The sequence below is a fragment of the Austrofundulus limnaeus genome, unplaced genomic scaffold, assembly GCF_001266775.1.
Source record: "Austrofundulus limnaeus strain Quisiro unplaced genomic scaffold, Austrofundulus_limnaeus-1.0 Scaffold325, whole genome shotgun sequence".
Classification (NCBI taxonomy): domain Eukaryota; kingdom Metazoa; phylum Chordata; class Actinopteri; order Cyprinodontiformes; family Rivulidae; genus Austrofundulus; species Austrofundulus limnaeus.
The window spans coordinates 243646-256626 of NW_013952727.1; the positions used below are offsets into that span (position 1 = coordinate 243646).

Consider the following 12981-nt stretch of genomic DNA (forward strand, 5'->3'; position numbering starts at 1 on the left):
CTTTCAACAAAGTGCTGAACAGTAAAAAAAAAGGTCAGTATCATATAAAAGAAGTTGTAATAACAAGTAAAACATTGGAAAAAACAAAGATAAAATACAAATGTAAAATTTAAGACACATAAGACAAAGTRTAGAGTTGGGTCTTTAGCTTAGCTTTAAAATCTTCCACTGAGCAGGCCAACCTGATGTCTTGAAGGAGATCATTCCACAGTAAAGGGCCACAAAAGAAAAAAGCACAACCTCCAGTAGTTTTACAYCTGACCTTAGGGATTACCAACAGACCARTGCCCTGAGATCGGAGAGCACGAGATGGAATATAAGGGTGGAGAAGGTCTGAAAGGTGGGGAGGCGCTAGACCATATAAGGCAGGCATCACTAAATGGTGGACCTAGGTCCGAATCCGGAACAAGTGTTGGTTCTGTCCGGACCTGTGCCCTATCTGATAAATTCACAAAATTATATAATATTCATGGAGCATTTTTTTCCATACGAAAGTCAAGAGACTGTGTCAAGAGACACAGTTAGGAGGTTTAGAGGTTACCTTACATGGTTACAGTCATTACGGTAACAGGGTTGAGCCAATCAAATTGCTTGTTTACCCTGCATGGCCAGTGCAGTGAGCTAACCAGAGAAGAGAAGAGGTGACAGCATGGCTTGCTCCAAGATAAGAAAAGTTGATGCAGAAAACCTCTGTTTTAAAGATGAATGGACAGAGAAATTTATGTTCATTCTTCCAGCAGGCGGTTCAAAACCTGTTTGTCTCATATGCTCTGAAACGGTCACATTAATTAAAAATGCCAATGTGGAGCGCCACTATGAAATGAACTGCTCTTGTGAGCAAAGTTATCCGCTGACGTCCGAGCAGAGAGCACGCAAATTAACTTGAACTTGAACTGAAAGCCTTCACCTCTCCAGGTTTGACTAGGCTTCAATATAAAAGAAAAAAGGGGTTATTAGGCTCTGTTTGCACTTTGTTCTGAGGTTTCTGTTTTCTGAAGTAAAGGTTGTAAAATTATTTGCCAGGGGTTACTTTGAAATATGGTAAAATAACAAGTTGTTTACTATAAAGTTCCATTTGTTAACAGTGAAATATGAACATATGGGGGTGAGCAAGACCATAAAAGACAAAAGTCAGACTTTTGTTCGGACCTTTTACTAGGAGGAAATTTTAGCAACTGGACCTCAGTGAATTTTAATTGCAGACCCCTGATATAAGGCCTTAAGCAGCACTTTGAAATCCACACGAACATGGCAGGGCAGCCAGTGGAGAGATGATCGTATTTCCTTGTTTTAGTTAAGCAGGTTGTAAGGTTAGATAGATGGGTGCAGGTTCCAAGTGAAAAAGGCATGTACAGTTGCAAATCATCAGCATAACAATGAAAGGACACATTAAAATGATGCAAAAGAAGACAAAGAGGTAGAAGGTGGAGAGAGAATAGCAGTGGGCCAAGCACAGACCCCTGTGGGACCCCTYAGCCCACATTATTTATCTCAGAGAGCTCATTTTTAAAACTAACCCTCCGTGATCTTCCAGACAGATATGAACTCAACCATGAGAGAACTTTTCCATTTAATCCGATTGAATGTTCAAGTCTGTCCAACAAAATGCAGTGGTCTACTGTGTCAAATGCAGCACTAAGGTCAAGCAACAATAGTGCTGAGGGACTATAAGTGTCGGCATTTGCCAATAAATCATTGACCACTTTGGTGAGAGCTGTATAATAAATAAATAAATAAATAAATAAATAAATAAATAAATAAATAAATAAATAAATAAATAAATAAATAAATAAATAAATAAATAAATAAATAAATAAATAAATAAATAAATAAATAAATAAACAGTACAAAATAGCATGACCCCTAGATTGAGTGTGGGAGTCATAATAATTATTATAATTAAAATAATTCATAAAAGAAGTGTCCTTGCACTATTAACTCTTTTTATTTTTTACTTTTGGGGGATTTGGGTGGAGAAGGATATCAACATGTAGAGTTCAAGTCGTCACACTGTTAGCACTTTTGCTATGTGACCCCACCATTACTGCCCATCGCATTGCAGAGCACAAAAGCAAGAATGTGGCTGAGGATATTATCATGTAAGCTGTGATTTGTGCCCAGGGTGCTGTGGTCTGATTCAGAGGTCTTTGTTTGCTGGCAGCAGAGAGGAAGAATGGGTCTGTTAACCATCATTAAGATCTGTGTTCACACACTACGAGTTTAAAATGGAGAATGAATCATTTTATGGCTGCCTTGTGCTCTGAAAATGATGTTACAGTGGAAAAGAAAATAGTGGAAACATTTTGTTGACACAGCGGAGCTTCTATCTGAGGACCACATAAAAGTGCTTTTAAATGATGAACTGATGCTGAATAGATAAGCAGCTTTTAGAATGAGCTTCCTCATTTGCAAAAAGTTGGTTTCCTACTCATGAATTTCACATTCTGACTCACAAGACTCATTCCTAGTTCATGGATAGATAAACATTACTTAATGATAAACAAGGAGAAAACATTTTTTGTTGGGCTTTTCATTTGGAAATTTTTTGTTAGCATTGAGTGCATCATTTAAAACACACACTTTTGTGACTTTTAGTTGGAAGTGCCTGTGACATCAAATTTTTTGATATGAATCTGAATGCATTTCTGGAAAGATCACATTAACAATATTTTGCAAAAACAAATTGATGCAATCGCGATGAACAGTTGTTCTGATGTTTGCATGTGGAGTGACAGGAAGTGATGTCAAATGGGAATGTYCRCATGTAAACAGAACATGGCTGACAACACAGACTGTAGAGAAGAATCTGATGTTCCTTTCGATTTTTTCTGAGTCACTATCAGAGAAAAAACAAGATTGATTCAAATAATGTTTCAATAAACAAAAAGAGTTTCCCACTGGTGTCACTTCCTGTTTAACTCTGGTTGAGCCAAATTCAAAAATGTTTATGCCAGTTATGTGACAAAAAAGGGTAAAACACTGGTATAAAGATGTTTTCCTTGACTGTATTTGAAGTATATGCATGTCACGGGCACTTTACTGTGTGGCATCCATTTCAACAAAAAATGACATTTAATAATTACCAAATACAACTTCAATAAGTGAGTCGTGACTGCAGGATGCTGCTACCATGTGTCAGTTTGCACATCGGCTTGAAGAACAAGACTGTAATAATGAGACGCGTTTTGTGGAATCAAAGTCCCACCGTGGATCAACTAAAGACACTTTTACGCTTTTTTTTCTTGCAAATAAAAATCAACAATGATACAAAGCTGTTCAGCTGATTAAARTTTGTTGGATTTTTTTWATTTTTTTTCCACTTCATGGCGGTTCACTGAGTCCAAGCTCACTTCAAAGACCCTGTGATAATTATGGCTGCTTCATCAGCTGCAGAAATGAATACACTACATAAGAGGAAGTTTGAAATGTGCTTTCCTGGCTTGATTTCTTAACTATATAGGTCATTAAAGACTAACTTTTATTCTTGAGAAGACCAACTAGTTTTTTACAGCCTACACTGTTGGGCTTTTAACATTGTCATGAGTTTTTGAGCATTTGATGAAACACTAATATGTTATATTTCTATCATGGCTGATGGGGTCTAATTARTATATTAAACTTGAATTGAAGTATCCTGATGCATCTCAGTAATCCAGGTAGAAAAAAATCAAAAAGAAAAAATAATTAGGTCCTCTGGACGGGTTCTTCTTTAGTGAAACGTTTCGTCTCTCCTCAAAGAGACTTCTTCAGTCTGAGAGTTTCAGGTGAACTCAGCCTTATAAGCACTGCCTCCACATGGACAAACAGGTTAGTCACATGCCAAAGAGGGCCATTACCTAACAATAKKCTTGATTAGCTCTGTTGTTCATAGAGGATCATGTGCCCCATCACCTGACTTACTGGTTTGGATGCTTCTGCTGTGGTTATTAGGTGTCCTATGTGTATGTAGTGAGTGCAAGCGGGGTTCAATGTCCCCTTGTTTTTGTCTCTCTTTCCCTCTTTGTGTTGGGTATTGTTGGGGCCCTGATTCACAACTTTTGCTTCCTTCAACCCCCTGTGAGCTAATCAAGCCTATTGTTAGGCGATGGCCCTCTTTTGCATGTAACTAACCTGTTTGTCCAGGTGGAGGCAGTGCTTATAAGGCTGAGTTCACCTGAAACTCATCAGACTGAAGAAGTCTCTCAGAGGAGAGATGAAACGTTTCACTAAAGAAGAACCCATCCAGAGGACCTACTTGTTTTTTTTATTGAAAATTTTATTTTTGATTGAATTGAAGTACACTAGTTACAGTATCACCTCAGTGAATAAATACTTTAGAAAAGTAACATAGTGTAAATTGTGACTGATCAACAGACAAACTGATCARTCAATAACACAAGTTTTCATCTCTTTCACACAACTGTTAAAGTCTATCAGTCCTGCTGAGGACACTCAAATGTTTGAGTGAATTTTAAAAAGCACTAGCTGAATGGGGTCAAAGGTCAGGGCTGTCCTTAGCCTGGAGTCTCAAAGGCAGCATCATGGACTGGCTCTTAGCATGAACATTCCCATACAGAGGATCCTTACAGGTTATTTGAAGGGTTCTGCAACCTCTGCCGGTTGTTATAGAAACAGACAAGACGTGACGTTGTTGCATAATACACCGTTTTTAACAACTCCTTCTTCTGACCTTACTGCTGGGCTGCTTTCTAACCAGGCAACATTTCTGTGGCAGCAGCTGACAGCACTGTTGGGGTTTGTGACCTCCCATTCAGCTTAAAAAGCCAGAAGATGTGATCTGGGCTGATTACTGTAGAAGTTTTGGCATTTTCTTATATTTGCAGGACTAAAGAAGTATTGGCATATTCGAGATGAAAGAAACTCAAACAGTGTTATGAGCTTTGCTCTGTGGGCTCAACAAACAAACTTCCTTTCCATTGACTCTCAAACTGGACGTTTATTCTAAAGTCAAGATCTGATTCATTTTAGATGGTCTTTTCTTGATTCTTTTTTTTTTTAGAAAATTGTTATAAAACTCCCCAGGAGGCTGCAGAAAATAACATAGTCCTTACATTTTCTTTGAACGGGAGGGTGCAGACAGTTTGAGCCTAGCAAGTGGTTTGCTTTGTAGCAAGGGCAGCGTCTCCAAGCAACCAAACACTATATTCAAGAATTTATGACTTTGTGCTACAAAGAACTTTATTTTGCTCTCATTTGTGGTATTAAATACAAGAAATGTGCAACGATACTATGCCTTTTGCAAACCTGAAAGAGAATAAACTGCTTTGGTTTTTCTTAGCGCACTAAAATGTTTTCTTTGTTGCTTCATCTTATTATCATTAGAGCACAAAAATCAGGAAAAAATATCCTAGTTTTGCACCTTTTTTGTATTCATGTTTAAAAGAACTGTTCTACGCATCTAACAAACGTTCATCATTTTGTTGTGCTCCACCACACCTGATTCAATTATTCAATTATCAGTTTAAGTTCTGCAACCCATTCATTCAAATTAAGTGCATAATAGTGGCCCATGGGACACCACTGCTTTAATAGGAAGTTAAAAGTCCCAAAGAAAAGAAAAAAAAAACAGGAACAAAGAGAAACATCACACAGATTACACTCTCCAAAAGCAGAACTGAGAGCCATTTTCTTTTAGGGAAAGTTTTTTCTACAGCAATCGATAAACAGAACACACAAAATAATAACGGAGTACAAACAACACCTAATRCATCACCTCGTGTAAAAAACTACAAAGGCTTAGAAAACATTAAAACTATTGATTTTGTGCATTTCAAATTAAAAGAAGGCTGAGAGAAATACTTCAAGGAGCACAAATGTTATTTACAAAGAGCTTTTCGGTTCAGTTGGAAGAAACACTAAACTCCCTGGTCTGTGTGCACAACAAACACCTCTTTAAATCTTAAAACTTAAAACCCAAAAAAGATCTTGACTCAGAATAATTTGGTTTATTCATTATAAAAAAAACATGCATGAAAGAGTAATGAAAAACTTTCATAGACAATTGCAACTGAACATTTTTGACTTTGTTGTGATGGTAATTGCTTTTTTTTGTCCTAAAAGCTCACTTATTGAAACAGTTTGCCTGTTGAGAAAACTTTAATTCAGAGGACTTTGTCTTTGTTGCAAAACATTTAATTAGTTTTTGTTGTGCAACTAGCCTAGAATAGGTTTTTCTTTCACACTTTAATTTAGAGTTTATACATATTTAAATAAAGTACAGTCTGTATCATAATATAAACGTTCTAACATTAGTCTGAATGTTCAGGAGCCCTGAGGTGTTACTCTGTCTTGCTGATTTTAATTTTCTCTCTTAAGTGTTGATCTTGATCTACTGATGGTCTAAATCGTTCCAGCAGATCTCAATGTTTCTTGCAGATTTTTTCGCAGTCACATAACTTAATTGAAGCATGAATGTACAACTCTGTGAGGTATTGTTTCACATAGTGTTGTTTAAGCCTGAAAGACATTTGCATGAAAAAWACATCTCTTTCAACACAGTTAGGCAGCAACCAAGTGAAAAATACAGTGGTGTGCTTGTTTTAAATGTCATGTTGCATAAAATACAGCACTGATGCTTTATTTTTATTAAAATGGATCCATCACTCGTTTGACTGAGGAGGTTTTAATTTGTGTCTCAGCTTTAACCGTTCGGATTTAGAACAGGAATGAGAGGGGAGTTGTGTGTCTGTGTGGGAGTTCGGCTGACAGCATGATTCAGAGAGGCTGTTTTAAATTAATGCTTTTAACTTTATAGGTACATTTTTTTTCTAGATGAAATCCCAATGCCTGGTTTTATTTATTTATTTATTTATTTATTTATTTATTTATTTATTTATTTATTTATTTACTTATTTACTTATTTACTGAGCACGTAGGATAGTTTATGTGTGTTTCATTACATTTCAGTTAAATAAATACAGTAAATCAATTTCAACATGTTTAATTTACACACAAAATTCTAAAATTATGAAATAAATAAGTTTCTAATTGGTCCAATTAGTGCTGGGCGGTATACCGTTTTGTACCGAATACTGGTTTTTATTTTTGTTATGATATGAATTTTCTGAATACCGGACATAACGGTTTAAATAGACTGAACATGTGCGGAACGTTTCATCGCGGCCGCCAATGAGCTGTTTCCCGGGGGACAGTTTTCCTCTTATGTGCGTTAGCATGCTAATGTTATTGTTGAACAGCTTCAGAGGCAGGTGGCRATTTCGCTGCTTATATTGACTGACTTGAAAAAAAACATCCCGTTTTCACCATCGCTGAATGTAGTAAACACCTCTTCAGTGASGTGCACAGTTAGATTTAATGTGCGACGTTAATATGGAGACGTTATGTTAATGGAGACTTAATGTRGTTCTATTGTGGAAAACCAGGGGAAAGTAGTTTGTAATGGAATTKGAAATGACTGGTGTRCAAGGTGAGTCGTGCTGATAATCTTTATTAAATAACATAAAACAATAGACCCGATAATAAACTTTTTGTAACCCTCCTCCTTCACGACCGGACCAAAATGCATGACTACTGTCTACAACCAGGAGGAGAAAAGACACATAGAGRAGGGAAACAGCGACACMGACAGAGGTACAGTAAAAGAAAAAAGTTAATAAGCAGTGTTTGTACATTTTATTATCAGCTGRCCTGTGATGMAAAGAAAAATACAGTCAAATACCATCAAACCGGTGTAAATGTTGAAAATACCRTGATATAAATTTTTGGCCATACCGCCCAGCTCTAGGTCCAATAGATTTCTTTAATTGAAAGTAAAAATCTGTTGATTTAATCTGTTTATCCCACMGTTAACAAAAAGGTTTGGACCCAAAATGCAGACTGGCACAAGCTCAAGGAAYAAAATACACCTCGTTTTAAAATGAAGCAAAATTCGGTGGCAGACAACGTGCATAATACTCAGCTGGTGAGCAGCAAAATGAATATATGGATTTAGGCTGATGGGAAAACTGACTGCAGCTGTGATGAATTAAATGTGGCAGATGGCACAAAGAAAYACAAAGAACTGGTAAAATGAAAACACAAGTTAACACAATTAAGCCCATGAATCACTRAACATCAATAAAACTGAAAAAAAMAAAAAAACTTAAACAAACTTAAAAAAATACACGATCCCTCTCGGTTTATTTTGTTCATTTTACCATGGCAGCTGAGCTCTTGTTAATTTCAATATAAGCCATTACTGCTTCATTCAACCAAAAAGGCCTTGAGCATAGCCAGAGGGGAGAAAAAACAATCTATTTCAAGGCTTGACATGACAATTAACTGGGGGTTTGCCAAAATGAAGCCTTAACCTTTGACACAAGAGGAGCCAAAATAATCTGGCCACTGTTATAGATGGAGGAGATCAGTCACTGAGAATTATTCCCATCACTCGAACATGAGGATGACACCATCACTCTGGGGAAATCTATCAGCAGCGACAGCAACTGGAAAATTGGTTAAGTCAGAAAAAAGACAAATGAACAAAAAGGAAGAACGTCAGAGTTAAACAACCTTCGCAAACTGCAGGAAGTCAATGTATTTTAAAGATTTAGATTTCTAAGGGGTAACAACATAAAACGTATTGCTGAGAAAACAAAAGTGGCATCAAGGAAACTCTGAATCCGTGACCTGAAGGTTTCAGAACTGCTGCGCTSTCTGTTTCCTGTCCAGCCTGACTGGCTTCAAATGATTCTGTCAACAAAAACACTGTTTGAACATTAAGCCTCAGTAAACTTCAAGGGTTCCTCGGATTCCTCAGCTAAGTTTTTCATAAATGATTTCAATTCTTATGGAGTTTTTTCACCCCCCTCATTTTTAAATGAAGTAAAACACCCACGGACGAGTTCCCTTTTTTTTCTTTCTTTCTGCTGCTGTGGGGATCTGTGCAAACTGACAACAATTCATCAATGCCAGAACTTGGCCAGGAACACTTGGCGTCACGTTTCAGTACACTGGGCACCRTTTCAGCCTCAGCTCTAACTGTGACGCTTACGAAAAAGAGTTCAWCTGGAGTCTATTCAGTGAATTTTAAATCCTGTTTTTTTAAAGAGTCTTGTTGAACACTTGCATCAAAAATAACTTCTAAAAGTACCGTAAAATAAAATAAATAAATTAGCCAAACACATGCCACTTGTTTGAAATTGACCTGTTCTGTCTTCTGATTTAAGTTGTCCACTGTCCACAACTGCACACGACTCAAATTAATACGTTTTACACTTTGGATGAAATTGTGGTAATGTTTTTATCAGAGAGCTGCTTCATTGTTTAACGTGACTGATAAATATGATGAAGATGTTTTGCTTGTTTTGTTCAATCTCTGAAGGACAAATTCAAAGATCACACATGCCTTGCGCTTGTGCTACACATTTCCCACGGAATGCAAATATATGCAAATGAATTCAGTTGGGCTTTCTATGGCAACTATTATTTGTGTGCTGCAAATCTCCCGCAACTGGTCAAACACTCCGGCGAAGTCGACGTTTAAGTTTAAGCTCGTCTTCAGCGAGACTCGTTCCGATTGTTTCCCCTCACAAGTTATGAAGCCTGATCACCGCTGCGTCAGCACTCACAGCTGAGTAAAGAGAATAATAAATAACTGCTCCTTCCTTTCTTTCTTCACCTCGTTCAGTCTCACTCTATGTCGCCGTCCATCATTCTTTTCTTTATGCTTCCTGTTTGCAGGCAGACGCGTCTCCATGGGTGAGGCCCACTGATCCAGGAATCCCTGCACACTGCCTCCACCCCTCCCCGCCCGCCCCCCTCCGCAGTCATCATGACTTCCACCAGCCAGCTGTTGGGTTTGGCTGAGATGGGGCTAAAGTGCGACCAGGAGATTGAGAGGAGATATGAAATYGTTCCATCGGTGGTCTGTTCCATGTGCTGCCTCTTCGGGATCATCTACTGCTTCTTTGGTAAGAAACAAATCCATCGATGTGAAACGTGAACTCCAATTTAACTTGTGAAAATGCATCATTTACAAGCAAAAACTTCATGTGACGCAGATGCTCTGCTCTGCAACTTGTGATAGAACACCTGCAACTTTTTTAAGACCTTTTGGAAACTCCCATTTAAATGCTACTCACAGCTTTCTGCAGCAAAGTGAGATACTGGCTTTAGACATGCAACACAATGACTGCTAACAGTCTTGCAGGCATACTATAATGCATGCATGGTATTTGTTATAATCTGACATAAAATGCTTAAAAATATACTGTTCTTTAGTTTGTAAAGAAAATGCAAACCAGTAGAGGAGAAAGAGCATTAAAAGAGGGTTACATTATGAACATTTTTTTTAAAAGCATCTAAATGATGATAAAAATAAAAAGTTTAGGCAAGACAACCTCTTTAATATTCTTGGATGAATACTGATGCGTGATGTTTTGCACCTTTGAGCAGATTAATTGCATGCAAATACAATTTGCTGAAGCGTGCAGACAGCATAAACATTCAATAAATTCAAGTAAAGCATCCTCATCAGGCTCTGCATTTGAAACAGGTTGACTGAAATTATGAATTTWTTTATTTTATTTTTCTTAGTTGACAGGATGCATCAGTGCTACAGTGGCTAGCCTTGAAAATAAACAGAACATTTACCACCAGAGCCCTGTTTCAGGAAGCAGGATAAGTGGAAATCCTAAGTTCTGGGGTAACTATTTGCATATCCTGGGTTTTTGGCTTCAGAAAGCCAGATAGCAGTTATCCTGAGTTACCAACCCTGCTCTGTAGCAGGATTACTGAACAAATCCTGAGTTTGTCTCACCTGAGAGGTGCACGAGGACTGAGTCAGACAGAGCGTGTCATTTTCTAAAGGAGCCTGTATGTTGGAGCACTAATACACCACAGAAATTTATGTCGGGACAGTGATAAGACCGCAATTAGATGTCTTGTCATTTTCAGATGAATATCTGTTTGAGCATTTTTAGATGTTTTTAATTACTCAGGTTTCAATCTTTTTCTTTAAGTACAGCTTGTAGCTGTTTCACAGGAAGTTTTAGGGAAAGAAAAATGATCAAATTTCATAGACATTTCTGCTCTCTAATGAAATTATAATCAAAGGTTTAAATTCTTACAGAAACATACATTTTTATTTTATTGCATATAGAATTTATTCAGTTTTTTAAATGATATAAACTGCTAAAAATAAAAGAAATTACAGAAGAAAGGTGAGCTCCAGAGGCAGCTGGAGCCTCTTCAGCTGATCGTTCATCACAGCTTTTTTTGTGAAGAATTAACAATCATTCTGATTCACAATGAAAAGTCAAATAAACTTACATTAAATATTGGTAAATCTTTCAGGGGAGCATGATAATTTTGTGTGTTGAAGCAGTGAATTATGTAATTTATTTGTTAAAGGTTGAAGATAAGAGCTTATAGCTGACCTTACATGATTTTACTGTTTTCATATTTAATCTTTATTTGCTTCCATGTCTGTTTGGTACGAGCTGGGTTCACACACAATACACACACTCACTTTTATCCACTTGAATAAAGAATAAAAATAAAAAAATTAATATAAAGATTAGTTTCATGTAAAATCATAATCATTGACTTGATCAATCAACAGTATTACATTTTTATTATTATTATTTCAAATATATGTTGATATTCTCCATATGCCATCATTAATATTTTTAATTACAGCACAGAGAAATGGACTTCCGGTCTTCTTATTTTCTAAAAATGAAGTTATCCAGTTGATATCACCTGCTCTGAAACTGAAAATTATGCATTGTTTTATTTTCTGCATTRTATAACTCAAAGAGTCTTATTGATTGGACAATTATATTAATCAAAAAGAAGTTGCATATAGGGAAATGGATGAATAAATTAATCAACAGCATCATATAACAAAACCACAGAAACAAACTGACATCATCTGAGACCAGAACCAGAAGCACGTCAGCCCTGTGGAGTCTGTTTGTCGCTCTTGTTTGACAGCACTTTCCAGAAACAAAGAACTAAGTGCCATAATTACTGCTGCGCAAATGAGGCTGCACGTTGTCAATAGTTCTCAGAAACCCCTCAGCCATGTTTGAACATGAACACATTACTGTGGATGATCAGCTTGACAATGAATCACTCCTGCTGATAAATGTATTTTTGTTAGAGAAAAAAAATAATGTTTTGCTCAAAAAAATTTAAAAAAATGAGACAAGAAAAAAAGTTAGCTTTCCATCCGTGCAGAAACATAAAGTTGCAGAATAAATGATAAGTGATGTTGCAGGAACATAATGGATGAGGCAGAGTTAAAATGGAAGAGAAGTGAGCCAATTAAGCTGGGATGAACAGATGGGATGGAGGAGAAGTAAAGAAAGCAACAAGGAAAAAAAGGATGGAGGATAAATCGAGAAGCGGAACAATGATTATAGGAATAAAGAGCTGAGAAAAAGGGATAAACAATAGAAAAAGGACCATATTAGCACGAAAGGTAAAGCAAAATAGATCCAACTAAAGTGTAGATCACCTGTAGATGTGCATCAATTTATTATGTATATAACACTTTCTTTTACAGTACCCTTTTAGCATGTAATTATATGGTAATAAGATGGTAATAACAATGTGTAATTACATGTAATTACATGGTAATTACCATGTCATTAAAACTAATAATTACATGGTATATACTATATTACTACAGTAATAGAAACATTAAATACCATTTAATTACAGGGAAATTATTACCTTATTACATTTAAATACCACATAGTTCTATGGTAATTACCAGGGTACATCACAAGAGGAAAAGTTGTAATTACCGTGTAAGTAACACATTATTATATGGTAATTACAGGTAAAAGCATGTTATTACCATCTTATTATAATTAAATTACATGGTAATAATGTTTTAATTATAAAGTAATAATATGAATATTTTAAATTTTATTGAAGATGGTTCTAATTAAAATGTAATTACATGGTAATTATCATGCAACCATTAAATGAAATAAGGTTGTAATTACCATATGAATAGCATTGTATTTA

The 12981-nt window shown here is 36.3% G+C and overlaps 1 protein-coding gene across 1 annotated transcript in view; it reads left to right on the forward strand.

Moving 5' to 3' along the window:
* tmem198aa (transmembrane protein 198aa) overlaps nt 1–12981 on the forward strand; it is a 38016-nt gene that overhangs the window by 11044 nt on the left and 13991 nt on the right. The window contains exon 2 of the mRNA XM_014022321.1: nt 9682–9911. Within this exon, the coding sequence (XP_013877775.1) occupies nt 9773–9911 (139 nt within the window). The 5' untranslated portion in view covers nt 9682–9772. The remainder of the gene's footprint in view (nt 1–9681; nt 9912–12981) is intronic.